The 23,519-nt window shown below is 46.9% G+C and overlaps 1 protein-coding gene and 1 pseudogene across 7 annotated transcripts in view; one reads left to right on the top strand and one right to left on the bottom strand.

Annotated features, from left to right (window-relative positions):
- The window catches only part of Pnpla7 (patatin-like phospholipase domain containing 7), a 79,004-nt gene that overhangs the window by 15,388 nt on the left and 40,097 nt on the right, over positions 1–23,519 (bottom strand). For 4 of the 7 annotated variants that reach the window (XM_039104252.2, XM_039104253.2, NM_144738.2 and 1 more), the window contains 3 exons: positions 21,274–21,387; positions 17,474–17,543; positions 8,996–9,145 (listed from right to left, as the gene is read on the bottom strand). In XM_039104252.2, coding sequence (XP_038960180.1) covers positions 8,996–9,145; positions 17,474–17,543; positions 21,274–21,387 — 334 coding nt within the window. Of the gene's footprint in view, positions 1–415; positions 462–8,995; positions 9,146–16,669; positions 16,839–17,473; positions 17,544–21,273; positions 21,388–21,908; positions 23,510–23,519 lie in introns of those variants that run through there. The other 3 variants (XM_039104256.2, XM_039104254.2, XR_005501774.2) reach the window with 3 other exon arrangements.
- Gstp1-ps3 (glutathione S-transferase pi 1, pseudogene 3) lies at positions 13,959–15,835 on the top strand (annotated as a pseudogene).

The following is a 23,519-nucleotide window of genomic DNA, read 5'->3' as shown; positions in this document are numbered from 1 at the left end:
ATATGCACCTTGAGGCCACTGCTTCTTCAACCTGGACAGTGGCAGGAGATAGGGCCACATATTTTCTCTATCTGTCCCTGCTAAGAGGCCATCCTGCATAACATAATGAGATCTTGCTACACGACATGCAAGTGCAGGCTGGAGGGATGGCTCAATGGTTAAGAGTACCGGTTGCTCTTCCAGAGGTCTTGAGTTCAATTCCCAGCAACCACATGGTGGCTCATGACCATCTATACTGTGATCCAGTGGATCTGTGCCCACTTCTGGCATGCAGGTATACATGCAGATAGAGCATTCATACATTAAACAAACAAACAAACAAATATTAAAAACATTACATACACAACAAACACACAAAAACAAAAAAACAAACAGGGAAATGCTGGCCCGCCTGACCCCAGCTGGGTCTACCTACCCTTGGGGTACTTCTGCTGTCTAAGTTCTCCTGCTACATTTGGGAGCTATAAAAGAAGTGTGGAGCTCCTTAGAGATCAGAGTCTAGGCTCTCACAGCCAAAGCTTCCAGCTCTTGCCATCAAGCCTGTGAGTGGCGACCATGTCTGCAAAAGCTCTGGTACTGTGCAGGGAGGGGGATACTCCCTCCTACAGAGCACAAGGTAGGCAAGGCTAGGTGAGCGCAGCCTCTGGACTCACTGGAAACCAAGTATCCCAAAGGTCAGGTGGCTCATCAGCGCTTCCTGCCTCCACTCTATAGAGGACAGCTTACAGGCGGCATCCAGTCAGCTGGCTGCCTGATAGCTTCTGTTCTAGACTCCTGGATCCCAGGAAGCCAGAGAACAAAGGAACAACACTTCCCATGAAAAAAAGAAAACTTCTCACTTTTCTTTGTGGATTCTTCACAAGCACGACACCTTTGGAACCTACCAGAGGCTCAGGGCAAAGGTGGCACAAGGTGGCTTCTCGAATAAGGTGCTGACTCAACTGACAGGACAGTTTCGCAGGTGGCCTGGGGCTCACTACCCACTTCTCCCTTTCTTACTTGTAGCTCTCAAGAATCACAACAGGATGTGCTGATTCCCAAGATTGAGGGATGGGGGCGGGGAAGGTCAAGAGAGCTGGGTTCAGCTCTAGCTCTTAGACACAGGATATTCTCCAACATCTTGACCTTGACCTAGACATGCCTGTCCCATGGGGTATAAGACACAAGTCAGGCTGCTTTCCGGGTTCCCGAGCCCCAGCAACCGGCTGACACTGGACCGGTGCACCTGTTGTTCCTTGCTGCCCACTCCAATACATTTTTCTCCTAGACAAAACTGTCCATCTTAAAGGACATTAAGACACAGGATATTAGCTGGGCGTGGTGGTGCACACCTTTGATTCCAGCACTTGGGAAGCAGAGGCAGGTGGATCTCTGCGAGTTCCTGGCCATCCTGGTCTACAAAGAGAATCCTGGACAGCCAGGGTTATGTTACACAGAGGAAACCCTGTCTTAAAAAACCATTAAGAAAAAAAAAAAGACAGAATATTAAAATGTGAAACAACAAGAGAGAGAAGTTTCCATCTTATAGGGAAGCTAAACTAAGGAAGTCACTGACACTAACCAGACTCACCAGGTTCTTCCCCAGTGCACACATGCAACAAGGACTGCTGAGAGCCTCTCGTGGCTTGGAGAGGCAGATCAGCCAAGCACGCTGCCTGAAGGGGTCAGAGAGCAGCTGAGCTGTCTGGAAAGGACATTCAGCATCATGTAGGGCTGCCGACAGGTTAGGCCCTATTGCTTGCTTTATGTTTTCAGCTGTTGTGGCTGTCACTCATGCTTGGGTGGGCCTTGGTAATGTAACTGTCTCTGAGTCACTTCTGCACCTGTGTGATGCAGCTGTCTCTGAGTCACTTCTGCACCTGTAAGTAGCCCCAGTAAAACTCACTAGTTCACGATGTATGAGGCTTTGGTGGCCTTTAGTTTGTCATTGGTCCCATCTGGGTGGGACAGCCAGCTATGTATTACGTCTCTCCAGGAGTAGGATCACATGCATGTGGTGTGTGAGTATTCTCGCTCGTTGTTTGGTGATGAGAACCCAAAGATGTGACCTACGAAATTAAATAACCAGTAAGTTGTACTTGCATTCTATAAAAATTCCTTCTCCGTGAAAGATAGTGTTGGGACCTGAGGAGATGTCTCAGTGGTTAAGAGCACTGGCTGTTCTTCCAGAGGACCCAGGTTCAACTCCCAGGACCCGCATATCAACTCACAACTGTCTGCTGTCTGCAATTCCAGTTCCAGGGACTCCAACATCCTTACACATGCAGGCAAAACACCAATGCACATAAAATAAAAATAAGTACATTTTAAGAAGAAAAAGAGGAGGAGGAAGAAGTAGAGGAAGAGGAGGAAGAAGAGAAGAGGAAGAGGAGGAAGAAGAGGAAGAGGAGGAGGAAGAGGAAGAGGAGGAGGAAGAAGAGGAAGAGGAGGAAGAAGAGGAGGAGGAAGAGGAGGAAGAGGAGGAAGAGGAGGAAGAAGAGGAAGAAGAGGAAGAGGAGGAGAAAGAGGAAGAGGAGGAGAAAGAGGAAGAGGAAGAGGAGGAAGAAGAGGAGGAGGAGGAGGAGGAAGAGGAGAAGGAGGAGGAGGAGAGACATTGTTTAGGCTGGAGAGCTGGCTCAGTGGTTAAGAGCACTGACTGCTCTTCCAGAATCCCTGAGTTCAATTCCCAGCAACCACATGGTGGCTCACAACCATCTGTAATGGGATCCAATGCCCTCTTCTGGTGTGTCTGAAGACAGTGACAGTGTACTCACATACATAAAATAGGTAAAAAATGACAAGATACTGACCAGGAAAAATATTCACAAAAATAACTGTGTAATAGAAAACTGTTATCTAAAATATATACAAGAGTCTTAAATTTCAATATGAAAACAACCAGGAGCTGGGGAGATGGCTCAGTTGGCAAAGCGCTTGTCATATGAGCCTGAGGGCCAGAACTCACATCCGCAGTGCCCATGAAGAAGTCCCGCTCTCCTGCCGTCCCAGCACTGGTGGGTCAGAAACAGAAGGATCCCGGAGTTTGCTAGCTATCACTAACACCACCAAATACTGTGAGAAGGCAGGATGGGGGCATGGCACCACAGAAGCTCTGCCAGTTAATGGATATAGAGGCTTGGGAAGGCAGCCTGGCATTTTCCTTTATAAGCTAAATAATAATTTGCCATATGATCCAGGAATCACGTTCCTTGGTATTTACCCAAAGAAGCTGAGAACATGTCCATACCAAAATCTGCACATAGATGCTACAGTCATTACACCAGAACTGGAAGTCCTCAACATGTCCCCCGCCAGGAGGATAAACTGCCAGCCAACTGAACAAAGGAAAACTATTCACCTCTCCTTTTTAAAAAAAAGTTTTAAGAAAGCAAGTCTTGGGCTGGAGAGATGGCTCAGTGGTTAAGAACATTGACTGAGGGGTTGGGGATTTAGCTCAGTGGTAGAGCACTTGCCTAGGAAGTGCAAGGCCCTGGGTTCGGTCCCCAGCTCCGAAAAAAAGAAAAAAAAAAAAAAGAAGAAAAAAAAAGAACATTGACTGCTCTTCCAGAGGTCCTGAGTTCAATTCCCAGCAACCACATGGTGGCTCACAACCATCTGTAATGGGATCTGACGCCTTCTTCTGGAGTGTCTAAAGAGAGCAAGTGTACTCACATACATAAAATAAGTAATTCTTTAAAAAAAAAAAAAAGACAACTCTTAGGTTGGAGAGCTGGCTCAGTGTTTAAGGGCACTGGCTGCTCTTCCTGAGGTCCCGAATGTCAATTCCCAGCAACCACATGGCAGCTCACAACTGTCCAATTTGAGGAAATCTGATACCCTCACACACACGCATACATGCAGGCAAAATGCCAATGCACATAAAATGCAAATAAATAAAAAATAAATAGATCATTACAAAAATGAAAATAAAAAAAGTTATCAGGCTGGGTGATAGTGGCACATGCCTAGAGGCAGGTGAATCTCTGAGTTCAAGGCCAGCCTGGTCTACAGAGTGAGTTCTAGGGCAGCCAGGGCTACACAGAGAAACCTCCTCGTTGAAAACAAAACAAAAGAAAACAGAAAAACAAAACAAAAGAAAACAAACCACACAAGAAGTTATCAAATCACTAAAAGACATAGAGGAATTCAAATACAAATACCAACCGTGTGTCACTCTGAAAAATAGCTAAATTAGGGAAACAAAAGACCAGCAGCCACCAGGGCTTGCTCAGAGCAATACGCAGAGCGCAGAGGCCCCTGGGGACTGTTGACAATACCTTACGTGACCCTGCGGCAGTGAGCATCCGTCACACACATCTGCCCACAGAACCACCACAGGACTGAGCCCTCCTGTGCAATTTGGACAGGACAGAGGTCCCACTCTGGCAGTGGGTGACAGTTGTGGGGTAGCTGGGCATGGAAAGGGCAGGGAAAGCCTGTGCAATCCAAGTTTCTTCCCAATTTGCTTGATTCTACTACTCTTCAAAAACCAAGGGTTTTTATTGGTTTTTGTTGTTTTGGTTTGGTTTTGTGAGCCGAGGTCTTTCTATGTAGCTGTGACTGGCCTACAACTCACTGAAAACCAGGCTCGCCTTCAATTTGCAGCAATCTTCCTGCCTCTGCATCCCAGGTGCTGGCGCTGCAGGTATGTGCCACGCCCACTCCAGTGGAGCTCTTGTGCTTCGTTTCTATCCAGAACAGAGGCCTGTGCTGGAATGGCTCGGCCTCCTGGAGGTCCTGGCCGTCTCCCTACTCAAAGATGATGACCAGGGTCTATGCTTGCGGTGGAGGTGCCTTCTGTGTTCTAGCCTTGGTGATCTTAGCAACTTTAAGCTGTCAACAATATCTGATTTTAAGAATATAGCAGTGTGGGAAGATGGTCATGTACCTTTAGATGTCTCAGGAACTGAAAGTTCAGAGACGGAAACGTCTCACACCATCATGATCCTGATGAACTCAACAGCTGTGATGAATTCAACTGCTGTATCCATTAGTTCCCAGCAAATAGGAGAGAAATTAATTGCAGCTATTAAGAACATGACTGTTCCAGAAAAGCCTTTCCCCCTTTTGGGAAAGTTTTGTTTAGCATGATTCAGCATAGTAGTGACTCTTTTAGAAAGATCATGGATAAGTCCCAACAAGCTGAGCAAACTTATCAAGAGTTAACTCGAAGGAAAAGAGAAGCTAACATTGAGCAGGAAATGACAGAAATTATAGAATGGTTACAAAGTTTCCATATTATTCTGAGGGGCCATAAAGATAGAGTTTAAACTTTATTAAAACAAAGGTAAATGTTGAATGCATATCTGGTGCCCACAAGTCTGGCAGTATAACTGCAGTTTTCTAAACTATTGTCTGTGGCTGAGAATTGTTTTCTAGACTGTACGTTCAGCTTTCCTCCTTGCAAGGGACATTGGTGAGGTGATGAATAAGAGCTGGATGATTGCCAATTATGATGTTCCTGTTCTAACTGCTTAAATCTGTGCCAAGAAGTAAAGCCTTTTCCAGCAGCACACATCTCAAATTTGTGTCTGTCTGTCACGCCGAATCCATTCTCTACCTGAAATCCAAGCCATGGTCCCTCTGCTGACACACTCCCCTGGTTGGTCTGCGACAGGTATGTGCCACCATACTTGGTTTAATAAGATATACTTGGTTTAAAAAGATATAATTGCCCACCTAAACATACCAGCCAGCCTCCCCAGTTAGAAAAGAAATAGCCCAATCAGGAATTAAGAAAAAGAAGCTGGGTGGTGGTGGTGCACGCATTTGATTCTAATACTTAGGAGGCAAAGGCTGGCAGATCTCTGTGAGTTCAAGGCCAGCCTAGTCTACAGAGTGAGCTGCAGGCCAGCCAAGACAACATCGTGAGATCCTGTCTCCAAAAAATAAGATTAAATAAATAAATAGATGCATAAAACTAGGCTATCACTATGTCCCTATTAGAATAGTTAAAATTAAAATACTAATGACACAGAATATTGGCAAGGATGTGGGGACACTGGCCCTTTACACATTGCTCATGGGAATACAAAACGGTCTAGATATTGTGGAGAAAGCCCGGCAGTTTCCTATTAGACTGAACATACTCTTAGACTCCAGAAAAATGAAAATTTATATGAAAAAACCCATCTGTTGAGGCCTGCACCCCACCCAATAGCTGCAGTCATTTTGTTCCGTGCCCCCAGCTATTCCATATTTTTGCTGTAACATGCCTGCCAGTCACTGACACAGAAGTGACCTGACTCAGAGCAAGGTCATGCTGACCACTTATCTTGTTATGTTCTGTGTGAGCTTTGTTAATCTTAAGAAATTCCACAACCATAAGCCTCACATCAGACTCACCAAATTAAAGGTAAATGTGAACTGTTTGTCTAAAATAGCTTGAGTCAGAGCCGACCAGCAGGTGACACCCGATTCTGGGCTCACTGTGGTTTTTGCATTTCCAGTCTTTATAAACTGCAGTTTCCAGCTCTCCAGTCTGAGCGGTTGCCCTGGTCGATCGGTCTTGGGGTGTGCATTCAATAAACCATCCCCCTTTAACTGGGATTGGTGTTCATGTGGCCTGTGGGGCAACTCCTGGACCCCAACACAACCATCACACAGAAGAGCAGAGCAGTTTAGTTCACAATATTCCCAAACTGGAAACCGTCCAGTCCCTCCAATAATGACTGAGTGTGTGAGCTGAGTGATGCCTTTGTGGTGCGAATATGTGCTAGCAGTGAAGAGAGCAAGCCATGCTCGCTTTGGCACTAAAACTGAAGAACTACAAAAATGAGCACGGCCCCCCCACAAAGATGACGTGCCAATGTGCGAAGGGCGCCATGTTTGAAAAAGGAAATCGCATGGCCACATGCTATAATTCAATGTGTATAAATTTCCCAGCCTCCAAGGACGGCAGTCAGGTATCAAGGACAGCGCTGTAGACTACAGTGAATAGGGAATCACCAGAATGTGGTGGCTTCAAAGTGGCAGCTGCAAGGTTTCTATGACAATGAGAGTTTTGTGGCTTTGGTGTGACCCTACCAGGCTATGCCTGTGTCAAATGAGGGGGCGAATGTGCATATATATATATATACTTGTGCATATATATACACAAGAACAGCTAATGAATCTGGAACTGGCCTTCAGAGTATACAAAATACCATGTTGCCTGTCTTAGCCTCATGTATGGTGTCATCATAGGTGACACTGGGAAAGGCCATGGGGCCTTTCCTCATTGGTTTGTCATTTCTTGTAACCTCAAAATTGTCTCAAAATAAAAAAGTTTCCTCCACTGAGCAAGTCGACATTGCACTGGACTCAGCCTAACTATCTGACCAGTGTCACCTCAAAAGAACAGGACTTTCTATACACCTGTAGTACGGTTCAAGAATATCAAACAGTCCAGGCATGGGGGACGCATGCCTTCAATTCCAGCACTCCAGAATCAGAGGCAGACTGATCTCTGTGAGTTTAAAACCAGCCTGGTCTACATAGAGAATTCCAGGACAGCCAAAGCCACATGGAAAGACTCTGTCTTAAAAATGAAACGAAAGAAAAACAACAAAATTTTAAACTATATATACTATATACTACTACATTAAGTTTTTATTTTAAAAATAATTTATAAATAATATACTGTGTTATCTTTCAACTTTACAGATCTTTGGTTTACATTATTTTATGTTTTTTTGTTTTTTTTTTTTTTTTGGTTCTTTTTTTCGGAGCTGGGGACCGAACCCAGGGCCTTGCGCTTCCTAGGTAAGCGCTCTACCACTGAGCTAAATCCCCAGCCCCTATTTTATGTTTTATATCAGTGGTTCTCAACCTTCCTCATGCTGGAAGTTCCTCTCGTTGTGGTGACCCCTAACTATAAAATTATTTTTTTGCTACTTTATAACTATAATTTTGCTACTGTTATAAATTGTAATGTAAATATCTGATAAGCAGGATGTCTGATGTGTGACCTCCCAAAGGGGCCATGACCCTAGGGTTGATAACCACTATTTTATATAACTAAGTCTGTGTGGGTAGAGGACATATATGTGCCATAATAAAATGGATTTCTGATCATAACATCTTGTTTATGCTTATTGGACATATTGTCTCCATCACTATTATGCCGTTTTACAGAGACAGTCCTGACATTTCCCCTATAGCCCACCAGAGAAAGTGAGGGTCTTATCATATGTTCACTCGGAATTACATAAACACTTGGAAAAAAAGGTATTAAGAAATACAGGGGGTTGGGGATTTAGCTCAGCGGTAGAGCACTTGCCTAGCAAGCGCAAGGCCCTGGGTTCGGCCCCCAGCTCTGAAAAAAAGAAAAAAGAAAAAAAAAAAAAAAGAAATACAGAACACTTTACCAACTTGGAAATTCTCAGGACACCTCCTGAGTTGTGGATTCTTAGATTCCAAAATGTTAACCATACATATTTTTATTTATCATGTGTGGGGTACACATGAGCATGCAGAGCCAAGTACAGCTTATGGGGGCTGCCTTTTCCTCTCACCACACAGGGAGTGGGGATCAAACTTAAGTTGTCAGGCTTAAAGCACCTCCGTTAACTGTTGAGCCATCTCGTCAGCCCTAGGCTCTAAAACTCAACAGCTTCTTCCTGACTGGTGACTTCTCTGGGCTTCACCCCAGGACTAATATACTCCAGCAGCCCGGAGAGTGCTCCCCTTCTAAGGCCACCCCACCAGAGCGACCATGTCCCGCCCAAGGGCGTTTTCTAGCTGGTCAACATAGCCATGTACTCTAACGCCCACTCCAGCGAGCAGAGTGCTGGCATATACTCAGAGCCCAAAATTACAGCTCTGTAACCGGCAGTGTCATGCCTCTGGCCCCCCATCTTTAGGATTTCCCACACACTACACACTACTATACACTCTGTGCCCATGCAGCTCTCAGAGCCTCAGACAGCCCTTACTTGTAGAGTTCCCTTAGCCTAGAGCCTTCTCTGGCTCAGCGCTCAGCCCCAGGGCAGAGGCCACTGGTAACTTTCACCTTCAGGACGTCTATGCGGCTTACCAATGGCACTGAGGGCATGCTGGAGCTCCAGGGCAAAGGCAGTTAGGGGCACATCTTCAGAGACAGGCATTGCTGCCACCGTGGACAAGTTGCCAGGGGGGTTTCCCAAGTCCCATTTGCTGCTTGCTGTGTTAAATCCAAGCTGGTGACCTGTAGGAATAGAAGCAGGAATGACCTTGGAAGACTGGGCCACCAGTAGCACGGCTTCCATGGTTACAGATGAGGCAGGGTGCCGCCCTCTATGACCAGGGTCTGCTCTCAGTTTCCCAATGACTAAAGCAGTCCCGAGAGCAGTACCAAAACCATGTTGACCCTCTAGAGCTTAGGAACTCAATGAGCAAGAAAATCTGGAAAACATTTTGCCAGCTGAGAACACTCCTCCCCTCGAAGCCTAGGCTGGCCTCAAATCCGCCTGTGTTAATAGCATATACACTACCATGCTGGGAAGGACTTCTCTTTACAGTTTTTTGGTTTCTTATCTTTTGAACCTAGAAATGCTAAATTTAGAAGAGCAACAAACACACCTTTACTATCTCTTATTTATGTGGGGTTTTCAAACCCAAAGGAAGCAGAGAATCAGTACAGTTCTGGGCAGGGGCAGCTGTGCTGGGCGGGGGCAGCTGTGCTGGGCAGGGGCAGCTGTGCTGGGTGGTCCCAGAAGGAATGCTTGGAGGAGAGACCAAGGCAGGCAGAGCCTTCCCAAGGCCATGATGGCCACAGGTCCATATTTCCTTACCTAGACACCCAGGGCTCTTCTCCCCAGGCTCTACTCAGCTGCAGGGGACAAGGGGCCACCCCTCTAACACAGTGCAAGACCGAAGACTTTTATTTCACTACCCTTCAGCAAAAGATCCTACTATAGGTTCTTCTTTTTTTTTTTTCTTTCTTTTTTCTTTTTTTCGGAGCTGGGGACCGAACCCAGGGCCTTGTGCTTGGTAGGCAAGCGCTCTACCACTGAGCTAAATCCCCAACCCCAGGTTCTTCTTTTGGTGTGTGTCCCTCCTGTTTCCACGAAGATGGCTAAGCTCATCTCATGCCACCTGGTAGACGTAGCCCCACTTGACCAGGGTTTCCTGTGGCATTGCCATGCTATGGGCTCCCTGGCCACTGATGGCCCACTACAAAGTCCTGCCCATACCTTCTGTTTTCCTCTGATACAGACACACACCCATCTTCAGGCCTGAGCTGCCTGTCTCCCTGTCTCCCTTAAAAGCAGTTTCCAAATGGCTGGTGACTTTTCTGCAGCTTCCAGACACTGTCGGATACATGATCCCAGTGGTATGCACATGCGTCTGCAGAGACTGACTTGAAGTCAGGTGCAGAGGTCCAGGTGGAGCCCCGTGCTATGTGCAGCCCTGGTCAGTGATCTGTACAAGGAGAGCCAGCAACTCGTGAAGCTGGGCCACGCCAAGACAGCAACCATGTTTCCAGATGCACAGGTTCAGGGCAGTAAGGGAGCTAAGGAAGGGTTTGCCATCCCAAGCAAGCCTAAGAGCAGGGGAGAGGAGGCAGTAACAAGCAGAAACAAGTCTGCATTCTTAAGAGGATACAGGTACCTCACATACATACTACATACACATAATACACATGCAATACGCACACCCTCCTACATTATACATATACCACATACACACTACATACACATAATACACATGCAATACACACACCCTCCTGCATCATACATATACCACACACACACTACATATACATAATACACATGCAATACGCGCACCCTCCTGCATCATACATATACCACATAGACACTAAATACACATAATCCACATGCAATACACACATCCTCCTACATCACACATATACCACACACACTATACACACCCTGCTGCATCGTATATATACCACTCACACTACACGCACCCTCCTGAGTCGTACATATACCACATACACCCTACACATACTTCATGTATGTATCTCACACACATCATATACATCACACACACACACCTCCCATACATACCACCTAGGTACCATACATACACCACATATATAACATATACATCTGCCTTACATATATACCTTACGTGTACCACACGCACTATTCCTCATGTACACACATATACAAAAACAGTCACTGCAGGATCATTGAAGAGTTGAAAGGCCAAGGAGAGTGCTGCAAGTCTGTAATCCCAGCACTTGGAAGCAGAGACGGGAGGATCTTTGTGGGTTTGAGGTCAGCCTGGCCTATGTACTAAGCTCCAGGACAGCCAGAGCCACACAGAGAAACCCTTCCCTCCATTGCTGGTGGGAGTGCAAACTGGTATAGTTACCTTGAAAATCAATATGGTAGTTTCTTAGGAATTTGGGAATCTATCTACCTTAAAACCCAGGCAGCTACACCAATCCTGAGCACAGACCTAAGATTCTCCTCCATACCACGAGAACGCATGTTCACCTACGTTTATAGCAGCTTTATCCAGAGAAGCCAGACACTGAAACAATCTAGATGCCCCTCAACCAAAGAGTGGATAAAGAAAATGTGCTATACCTACACAGTGGAGCATTATTCAACTGTTTAAAAAAATAACACCATGAGATTTGCAGGCAAATAAATGGAACTAGAAAAAAAAATCCTCCTGAGTGAGTTAACCTGGGCCTAGAAAGACAAACAGGGCCTGTACTCACTTATAAGTGTGTATCAGCTGTAAAGTAAAAGATGGCCATGTTTCAATCCTTGGACACAGAGTAACAAGAGGGCTGGGGTGGGGGTGGGGCAGATAAATCTCCCTGGGAAGGAGACTAGAACAGAGATTGAAGGTGGACAGGTGGCAGGTGGGATGGGAATAAGAGGGATCTGGTGGGAGCTGGATGGAGGAAGAGGGGACTGGGAGATACAGCTGGATTGGGGGCATCTCAGACATGAGCTAGAAACCCAGTGCAATGGAAGCTCCCAGAAGTCACAAAGGTGACTCAGGCTCAGCCTCCTAGCAATGGGGGATATGGACCCTGAACCGGCCACCTCCTGTAACCAGGCACAACTTCCAACAGAGGGATTGGGACACCAACCCAGCCACAAAACCTACGACCTATAATTTGTCCTGCCTATGAGATGTGCTGGGGTAAAGACACGGTGCATGAGGGAGTGGCTGACCAATGGATAGTGCAGACATTAGACATTAGAGGGAGCCCACCCTGACACTGCCTGGAGGGCAGGACGCAGAGGCTGGGTAGCCCAGAGGCCTAGGATAATAAATGATTCTCAATGATATTCTGCTAACTCATAGATTAGTGCCTAGCCCAACTGTCATCAGAGAGGCTTCACCCAGCAACTGATGGGAACAGATGCAGGGACCCACAGCCAAACCTTAGGCAGAGATGCTCAGGGAATCATGTAGAAAAGGGGGAGGAAGGACTGTAGGAGCCAGAGAGGTCAAGAACACAAGAAACCCACAGAATCAATTAATCGGGGCTCATAGGGGCTCACAGCCAGGAGTCCAGCATGGGCTTAACCTAGGCCTCCTACATACATGCTACAGTTGTGTAGCTTGGTCTTCTGTGGGACTCCTAACAGTGGGAGCAGGGGCTGTCTCTGACTCTTTTCCAGCACGTGGGACTTTTTCCTCCTACTGGGCTCCCTGTCCAGTCTTATTATGAGACACCTTGTCTAACTGCAGCTTGATGTGCCATGTTTGGCTGACAATGCATGGGAGGCCTGCACTTTTCTGAGGAAGAGTGAATGGGGGAGGTGGGGAGGAAGGACAGGGAGAGAGGAGGGAAAGTGAGATCGGGTTGTAAAGTAAATAAATTGATTAATAAAAAAAGAGCAAACACACACACACACACACACACACACACACACACACACACGAAACCCAACAACAATAACAAAAACAAAAATAGAGCTGAGGGGAGATGCTTGGTAGTGGGGAAAACGCCTAATGAATGACCCTCTTTGGTCTTTAAGCCGGTAGTGGTGGCATACCAGCTGGTCTATTGGTGAGAAAAGCTATTGAACAAAATGGCTAGTTAACAGCTATAGTTTTATAGTTATTATAAAAAATAATTCTATTGCTAAATAAACATCTCAAACTGTCCAAAACCAAAGTGCCTGGATGTCTAAACAAACAGAAAAGCAGATAATAAGCCAGCCCCGCTCAGTGTCCTGACATTCATGGACTGGGCACCTGATCTTCCCTGACCAATGCCCTCAGCGCTTGCTGCCTGGCACCACCCCCTCCTCACACAGCCCTCAGCTCCAAGAGGTAGCTGTGGGAATGAAGCAAATGGTCTCCATGGTTCCAGTAGGAAAGCCTACAATGGGCCCTCTTTGGTACCTCATTCTCCACAGTCCCCACAGAGGGACAGAACAAAGCAGTGCAGAGTCCTAGCAACCATACCGGCTACTGGCTCAGGACACACAGACTGACCAAACTACCATAGCCACAAGACTAGGGCAGAACTTGAGCTGTGAATACACACACACACACACACACACACACACACACACACACACAGCCACAGAAGATTTAAATAGTATGTAATATTCAAAAGTATATACTTATTTTATTTACTATATTAAGAATTTGGTATACACTAATTACTAGGTACACCAAGAGCAGGGAGCATTGTCTGTTTGGAGACAGGGACATTTCCTGGCAGATTACATCTAGAACATTCTTGTGTGTTTGTGTGTAGTCTCGGTCTTGGAACTCCCTTAGTTGACCAGGCTAACCTTGAACTCTGCTTCCAGAGTGCTGGAATTAAAGGTGTGTGCCTCGAGAGCAAAGAATCTTAATCTGAATGAGAAAAGTCAGTCACAGGATAACAACACAAAGGTCAGAGCTGTTTGCCAGGAATAATGAAATACAGCTAGTTACAGCCAGCAATCATGAAGTCACAAACACTTTTAAACACAGAAAACCTCAGCAAAATGGAGAAGAACCAAAATACAACAATGAAAAGTTTTGAGGGTGGGAGTGGGGTGGTGGGTGGGACAAGGACAGACAGAAGTCACAGTTGGACAGATGGACAAGACATGGCAGGAGTGACAGCAGCATACACTGGAAACCCAACAGGGGATTATGAGACTACAGAGGAAACTGGCCAGTTCTAGGTCAGTATGGGCTATATAATGAGTCTGAGGGCCAGCCTGGGATACACAGCAAGATCTTGTCTCAAAATAAAAATAACCAAAAAAATGTTTTAAACCACTTTATATGGGCTAAGAGGAAAATCGAGGTGACAGAAAAGAGCAGGTGACACTGAGGACGGTGAAAATTCTATTTGAACATCATGGGGACAAAGAGATAAAATAGTGAACAGTGTCCCAGATTCCTTCAGGACAATAACAAAAGGCCCAGCATTTGTGACATTTTGTTTCCAGAAGAAAAGAAAGAATACAGGATTGAAAGAAGATGTAAAGAAAAAAGGGCTAACGATTCCCCGAGTTTGCTAAAAAGATACAAATCTACAGAATAAAGTAAAAGTAACCCCAGACAGCAGAAACACCAAGCTATCAAGCCTCTGAAAAGTGAGGATGAGGTCAGATGAAGGGCAGGTCCTGCGGCCGAGGAGTGCTGTGGGGCTCAAGCCAAGCTGCTGGGGTGGGCTGGAGGTCTGACTTTTTCGGATTTTGGAACATTTCCAGATTACTGATCAAACATTCCTAATTTGAAAGTGGCAAATGTTCCTAAATTCAGAACTTCTAAATGCTGACACGACACTCAGGAAGTTTCAGACTTTTCAAAGCACATCTTTGGTTCTCAAGGCATGAAGAAGTGATGGCTAAGATACAACTCAGGGGCTGGTGAGATGGTACTTCCTCCCGGACCAAGCTCAACTGCCAGCACAATGGCTCACAACTGTCTCTAACTCCAGCTCCTGAGGGTCTGACGCCCTCTTCTGGCCCCCGTGGGTACTGCATACAGTACTGTACAGACACCTGCAGGCAAAACACCCAGACACATAAGACAAAAATAAACAAATCTTAAAAAGCAAACAACAACAATGAAACCCCATAACACATCAAGAGCAGGCCACAGAATGCCGTGACCTGAGCAGTAGCTGATCGGGAACGCTCATTCCAGCTAAGATGAAAACCACTGTTCTCCCTAGAGTGACCACAGAGCTCGTCCAACAGTGTGTGTGTAAATCAGAGTTCATACAAATAGGATGCTTAAAAACGGCTGAGTATTCGCATCTGCGCCCGAGATACCTGGCTGTCTGTGCAGCTCTGAGTCCACACCTCTGTCTACCCAGCAGCTATGCCGCCATACACCATTGTCTACTTCCCAGTTCCAGGCGCTGTGAGGCCATGCGCATGCTGCTGGCTGACCAGGGCCAGAGCTGGAAGGAGGAGGTGGTTACCATAGATGTCTGGATGCAAGGCTCACTCAAGCCCACTTGTCTTTATGGGCAGCTCCCCAAGTTTGAGGATGGAGACCTCACCCTTTACTAATCTAATGCCATCTTGAGGCTCCTGGGTTTTATGGGAACGACCAGAGGGAGGCCGCCCTGGTGGATATGGTAGGGGATGGAGTGGACGACCTTCGATGCAAATGTGTCATCCTCGTCCACACTATGAGAATGGTGAGGATGACTATGTGAAGGCCCTGCCTGGGCATCTGAAGCCTTTTGAGACCCTGCTGTCCCAGGACCAGGGAGGCAAAGCTTTCATCATGGATGACCAGATTACAACTTGCTGGACCTGCTGCTGAGTCCCGGTCCCTGGCGGCCTGGACAACTTCCCCCTGCTCTCTCTCTGTATGTGGCTTGCCTCAGCGCTTGGCCCAAGATCAAGGTCTTTCTGTCCTCCCCCGACCATGTGAACTGTCCCGTCAATGGCAATGGTAAACAGTAGTGGACGGAAGAGACAGGAGCTTCTTGTCCCCCTTTTCCCAGACTAATAAAGTTTGTAAGACAGAAAAACAAACAAAAAAACGGCTGAGTAATCAAAGCTAATATTGGAAGGAAATAAAAACAAGATAGCAGACATAAACCCTAACAGAATGGTCATGTTAGGTTTAAACGGTCCACGTGGTTAACGTAAGGCAAACACTGCCACAAGAGCTCATTTAAAACTTGACTTCTGGGGTTGGGGATTTAGCTCAGTGGTAGAGCGCTTACCTAGGAAGCACAAGGCACTGGGTTCAGTCCCCAGCTCCGAAAAAAAGAACCAAAAAAAACAAAACAAAACAAAACAAAACAAAACAAAAAAACTTGACTTCTCTATATCTTTCTTAAGAAACGTATTTCAGACACAATGGTCGGATAGGCTGAAAGGAAAGACAGAAAGAAATCCTATGTGTGAACTGTGTGCTCTCTCCTAAAACTCATGTCCACCCAGAACTTCAGCACACGGTCTCACACAGAGAGAGCCTTAGAGAGGATGAAGTTAAGATGAATTCAGTGTGGATCACAGCTTCCCGTTGCTGTGCATGCATTGCAAGCGCACAGTTTGCTTAACATAAACCTAAAACACCGGATGTGGGCTGGAGAGACGGCTCAGAGGTTAAGAGCACTGCTGCTCTTCCAGACATTCTGAGTTCAAATCGGTGGCTCACAACCATCTGTAATGACACCCGATGCCCTCTTCTGGCATGCTGGTGTACATACAGGCAGAACACTGTATACATAATAAAGAGATCTTTACAAATATATATCAGATGTGACCCAAATGACCAGGTGTACTGAGAGTAAAGAGTTAAACAGCATGTTTACCTGTGAATTTGTCCTTACAAACATTCAGTTCGGTAAACCAGGGTCAGATGTGACAACGGATGTAGAGTTTATATACGCAGAGGGACAGGCCACAAGTGAGCTACCCTGGAGAACTAGTGGAAGCTTATACTCGCAGAGGGACAGGACACAAGTGAGCTAGCCTGGAGAACTAGAGGAAGAGGAAACATAAGAAGAGCAGAATGAGTGGGATGGACCACAGGCATGCACAAATATAGACCAGTATCGCAGGCCAGGAAGTCAGAGATGGAGGCAGGAGACAGCCACAGGCAAATTATGCACAGAACAGTGAGAGCAAGGTCAGAGTATGTGGGATTCAGGGGAGAAGGCAGCTCTGGAACACAGTGACCAGTGGCTCCCAAATTAGGGCCACTCTTAGAGCTAGAAGAAAACACACATGCTGGGGCAGTTTTAGTTCCTGACACCCACACTTCTCAGACCATCTTTTCACACTTGGCAGTGACAGACAACAGCAGTCCCAACTGTACCACTCTTCCAGAGGCCTCATCCTCTTGTTTCCTCTTTGTAAACACAAGGTAGCTAGATCACAGTGTCCTTCTGTGCTGCCCACACTGAGCCACAGCTTGGCAAAATACACTGGCACTGTTAAAAAGCTAACCCCTCCTTATTCAGAGTTGTGCTTGGTGAGACTTTCCCGGATGTTCTCAGGAGTCATACAGCACAGTATCCCACAATGCTCCCTCCAGAGGTCTGCCCAGCCAGGGGAAGGTGGGGCAGTATGTTCGTGGGACTGAGGAAGAGCTCCAAGACAGAGCTGAGACTCACCTGTCCCAGATCCCTGCTGGAGACTGCCCAAGATCTTCTCACCCAAGAGATGAATCAGTCGGGTTACAACCTTGGGGCAGAAAAAGAAGGAAGAAGTCGGGTTTAAAGGGTGAAATGCTGGGACCAGGAAATGTCACATGACGTTAAACAGCGCACAGGGCTTGCTTTTCCAAACCTGTCAGTGACTGGAAATCAACACGGGCTGCCGACGGCAAGGGCTCATATGATGTCCAGGCTTCCAGATGAGACTGTGTATGGCCAGCATGGCTAACACAGACATGGGCCCCTCTAGGGCCTGTGCCCTACATGCCTACTGGGATTGTTGCAACTACGCTAGGTGTGGGAAGACCTGTCTCAGTGGTGGATCGGACCTGGGTTCTCTAAGAGGAAAGGGAGGTGAGCCGTGCCACACACATTCGTTGCTCCTGTTCTGGATTATGAATACAGTGTGGCAAATGCCTCCTCTAGCTCCTGTCACTGGGATTTCCCTACTACGACAGACAGGAAGACAGACAGGAATGTGAGACCTTGAGCAAAATAAGATGCATTCGTTTGAGTTTCTTTTGTCATGGTATTTTATCACAACAAAAGGAAAAGAAATTAAGTCACCAAGGAAAAGGAGCTTGGGGGGGGGGGATGGCATGTTGGGGGGAGGGTGGTGAAACACAAAAGAAGCAGAGTACACACTCTGTGGCCCTAAGCCTTACAGTCCAGCTGGCAAATGACCTAAAGGACCTCCCATCCATGGCCGCAGGCATGGCAAAGACAGCCTGATCTCAGACAGGGGCACCTGCTAGGTTTTACGTCAATTAGGTGGCACCAGGGTCACTCTAGGAAGCTAAGTTAGGGCTGTTTATTTGTCCCAGGGTGGTGGGGTCAGAGCCCATGTTAGATCTAAATGAAACTGTCCAGACTTTCACATACAAAGCAAAAACCAGTCTGAGCAGAGAACTCTGAAAGTGAGCCAGGAGGAGATGGTCACCTGCCCCAGCAGTCCGACTCCATAAACAACCCCTCAGGAGCACACAGGGAATTCTAAGTACCTGAATGTTTCTCTAGAGGCCAGGGGTCAAAACAAACACCTATAACCAGCAAAACACTAAATACCAGCAGGGGGAGGCTGGTCTATGAGGAAAGTTGAGTCCTGCCTGGACCATAAGACAAGTTCAAGGCCAGCCTAGGAACTTAGCAACACCCTGTCTCAAAATAAAAATTGAAAAGGGCTGGGGATACAATTCAGTGGTATGGTGCTTGCATGGTTTATGCAAGGTCCTGAGCTTAATCTCTAGCACCACAAATAAACAAGTAAAGTTGTCACATTTAAAAATGAACAAGCAGGGGCTGGAGAGATGGCTCAGTGGTTAGGAGCACTGACTGCTTTTCCAGAGGTCCTGAGTTCAATTCCCAGCAACCACATGGTGGCTCACGACCATCTGCAATGGGATCTGATGCTCTCTTCTGGTGTGTCTGAAGACAGGGACAGTGTACTTATATATAATAAATAAAGCTTTAAAAAAAAGCAAATTTAAAGTAAGACTAACTTATTTTTTGAGACAGGGGTTCACTATTGTAGTCCCGGCTGCCCTGGAATTTACTATGTAGACTTAGGCTGGCTTTAACTTTGGTTGGCTCTGACTCCCAAGTATTGTAATTAAAATAAGACCTGTATGTCTGGTCACTAAAGGTAATCTTTTAAAAGATTATTTCTGCGTCAAGTGGCATAGGTTTAAAATAGGCCAATGAGTTCACAAAAAGGTGTCTGGCATCTTAAAGACTGAGGACACACAAAGGTATAGCACTGTGATAGGAGGACACACAAAGGTATAGCACTGTGATAGGCCGATGAGAGCTGTTGGTACAAGAAGCTGCCTGTGTGCCCAGCACTCAAGGCTCAGGAGCCACATCACACTGGGCTGTGAAGCAGTGTCACTCTGGAGAGCTGTCTGCAGTTTGCAAACACACATCATCTTGTGACCTAGCAACTGAACAAAGGAGTGTTTATAGCATTTGTCAAGAATGTGTGCAGCGGCCCTTTAAACCTGACAGTCCTAGACTGGAGTCATTCCAATACCCACCAACTGGGGAACAAACAGACTGAAGTCCAGTGGGGACTGCTGGACCATTCGCAAGAAAGGTATTCTGTACTAGTTCATCCATAGACAATTAGCAAGCAACAAGGCCTTGGGTTTCATCCCCAGTGCACGCATGCACACATGCACGAGGGAGGGAGGAGGAGGAAGAAGAAGAAGAGGAGGAGGAGGAGGAAGAGGAGGAGGAGGAGGAGGAGGAGGAGGAGGAGGGAAAGAGAAGGGAAAGAGGAGGAAGTGGGGAGTTGGAAAGAAAGCAAACATAGACATTAGGAAGCAGTTTTAAGACTCAGGACAGAATGCTGAGTGGAAACACCACTATAGGACCCCGGGGTTTTAGTCCAAACTGTAGGGTTGACCCTTCTTTCCTGTGATAACCTTGTCGCTCACAGGCAGGGAGGACAGAAAAGGCAGCTGACTGACAGCTCAGAGATGCAGCCTCAGTCCTCCTCTGCCAACCCCTGGCTGCTACCAAAGCTCTCTTCAAGTTGCCGTCCTAAGCTGTGGTGTGGTGCAGTAATCTCCTCCTCTAGGAAGCCTCCATCTCAGAGGGGAGCTCCCGAAGACGGGAGATTCTACAGCGGGGCACCTCTATTCTGCAGGAGGCTCCTGGAACCTACCGTACAGACTAGGTCTCTTCTCTACCTAAGTGCACAGCAGCAGTAAGGGCTGCTGACAAGTAGAGCAGCCGGAGAGAAGCTCAAGTCATCTGATCTGCCTGGAAAAGACACTGTATAACCTGCTGAGCTGCCTGCAGGCTCTAGGTTCCCAGCTCTGTGAACCATCAGCCATGCTGGGGTAGGCCTCTGTGATGCAGTGGTCTTTGAGTCATTTCTACATCTGTAAGTAACTTCTCGCCATATTCCTGAGAGGAACCCCAACAGAAATCACTGGTTTATCAAGTTGCACTTTGGCAGTGTCCTTACTTTGTCTATTACCAGTTCTGTATTTGAGGTAAGTCTGGATTTTGCTCATGTGTCCCCAGAAATAGTGTCATACAATAGCGATAAAGGAGTCTTCATCTGAGAACGTGACTTGTGTGCCACTTTTACAGCTTTCCCCCTACCTGTTCCAGTGTTTCTGTGTATACTTGACTAAATTCTCACCTGGGCCAGAAGTACAGCTAGAAGCCTCACCTATGCAGCAGGCTCACCTCACCTGTGCAGCAGGCTCACCTCACCTGTGCAGCAGGCTCACCTCACCTGTGCAGCAGGCTCACCTCACCTGTGCAGCAGGCTCACCTCACCTGTGCAGCAGGCTCACCTCACCTGTGCAGCAGACTCACCTCACCTGTGCAGCAGGCTTACCACACCTGTGCAGCAGACTCACCTCACCTGTGCAGCAGGTTCACCTCACCTGTGCAGCAGGCTTACCACACCTGTGCAGCAGGCTCATCTCACCTGTGCAGCAGGCTCACCTGTGCAGCAGGCTCACCTCACCTGTGCAGCAGACTCACCTCACCTGTGCAGCAGACTCACCTCACCTGTGCAGCAGTCACACCTTACCTGTGCAGCAGTCACACCTTACCTGTGCAGCAGGCTTACCACACCTGTGCAGCAGGCTCACCTGTGCAGCAGGCTCACCTCACCTGTGCAGCAGTCACACCTTACCTGTGCAGCAGGCTTACCACACTTGTGCAGCAGGCTCACCTGTGCAGCAGGCTCACCTCATCTGTGCAGCAGGCTCACCTCACCTGTGCAGCAGCAGCCTCACCTGTGGGTACCTGCGCTTGATAGACGTCAGAGCTCCTGCTGGCAGCTTAGCCAGTTCTGAGTCCCGGACAGCATGCACTGTGGTTGCTCTGGCCTGGTGGGTTAGCATCTCCACCTAAGGAAGAAGAGCCAAACCCAGGAGTCTCAAAGACCAGCCAAGGTCCAGGAGGCCAGACTGAGGATGCCTGGAGTCCAGCCAAGGCATGTGCACACAAGCTGTCTTAGAGTCTCTACTGCTCTGATAAATCACAATGGCCAGAGGTGCCTTGGGGAAGAAAGGGCTTCCTTCACCTTACACTTCTAGGTAACAGTGTATCACTGAAGGAATTCAGGGCAGGAACTTAAACAGGACAAGACCCTGGAGGAAGAGCTGAAGCAGAGGCCATGAGGGAATGTTATTTACTGGTTTGCTCCACTTGGCTGTCTTAAACTACCCACAACAAAAGTTGGGCCCTCCGACACCAATCATTAACCAAGAGAATGCCCACAATCTGGTGGGGGAATTTTCTCAATTGAGGTCCCCTCTTCTAAAATGACTCTAGCTTGTGTCAAGTTGACATAGATGTAGCCAGAACAGCAGCCTATAGGAGCCACCTGTGTGGTTAGGAAGCAAGAAAAGGAACAAAATTACTTAACCAAGCCTTTGCTCTGCTTGAAGCTGGTGGGCTCTCACATGTGACTACTGTCTAAACCCCTGGAATGTTCTAGAAGCCACAGGCATCCCTAGCAACCCTGACAGTTCTCAGACACAAGCAAGGCTGTCTCAGAGAATTCTGAACACTCCTTCAGATAGAAACTCCTCTAAGGAAGACACACCATCCACTCGTGGCCACATTAGATGTGTCTCTCAGAGCCTAAGTGAGCCCTGGAACATGGTGACACCTATTTCAGCATCTGGCCAGCGATGCAATTTCCAAGTAGGAGCTGGTGACTGGATTCACAGGTTACACATAGCATAGCTACCCTAAGGCCAGAGACTCCCACATTCTGACATGGAAGACTCACTGTGAGGCCGAGCTCAGGGAAGGCAGGATGGGAGTAGCCCTGGCACGGAGGCGGCACAGGAGGAAAGCAGCCATTAGCACATGCTTGGCAACATTAGGTGGTTTCCCTATGACCCTGTTATCAGACAGCAAAATGATCCTAAACTGCCTAAAATATTCATCCAAAACTTCCTTAAAAGCAGCAGAACATGGTCCTGGGGTGTATAGGAAATCAGGCCGAGCAAGCCCTGAGAACCAGTCAGTACACAGTGCTTCTCCACATTTCCGCCTCAGTTGCTGCTCCGACTGTGGTCGGTGACGGACTGCTGGAAGCAGAAGTGAAAGAATCCCTTTCCTCCACAGTTCCCTTGATGGGGTGACTTACTCCAGCAGTGGAAGCCTAACTAAGACACTGGACTCCACAGTGAGACCCTGTCTCCAAGAAGAAGCAGGGCAGGGCTGGGGTACAGGGCAGACTGAGCAGGATGTGTTACAAGACATACATACCCAGACCTTAGCGGGCGGCAAAGTAAAGAATACAGTCTTTCAGGTCATTTTCAGCATGAGGACAGCCAAAACTAGACAGTGAGACCTTGTCTTAAAAAAACCAACAAGCTGGACAGTGGTGGCACACAACTTTAATCCCAGCACTCAGGAGGCAGAGGCAGGCGGATCTCTGTGAGTTCAAGGCCAGCCTAGTCTACAGAGTGAGTTCCAGAATAACCAGGGCTACATAGAGACACCCTATCTTGGAAAACAAAAACAAAAAAACAAAAAAACAAAAACGAACCCTACTAAACCCTCCCCACAAAACCCAAAAGCAAGCAGACAAACAAAACAAACGAGTTTTGGCTGACCTTTCAAAGGACCAAGTTTCAATTCCCAGCACCCACAAAATGACTCAGTTATCTACAACTCCAGTTCCAAGGGACCTGATATCCTCTTTACTTTCTTTTTTTTTTTTTCTCTATAGCCTACACTGGCCTAGAAATCACAGAGATGCACCTGCCTCAGCCTTCTGAGTGTCTCTTGACAGATAGATAGACATATATAGAGATAAATATATGTAGATATATAGATAGATATAGTTATAGACAGATATATAGTTATAGATATATAGATATATATTTATAGATATATATAGATACATATATATGTATATATACATACATACACACATATATATGTATATATACATACATACACACACATATATGTGTGTATATATATATATATATATATATATATATATATATATAGAGAG

Source organism: Rattus norvegicus, chromosome 3, assembly GCF_036323735.1.
Source record: "Rattus norvegicus strain BN/NHsdMcwi chromosome 3, GRCr8, whole genome shotgun sequence".
NCBI classification, from domain to species: domain Eukaryota; kingdom Metazoa; phylum Chordata; class Mammalia; order Rodentia; family Muridae; genus Rattus; species Rattus norvegicus.
This window is presented reverse-complemented; position numbering and strand designations above follow the sequence as displayed.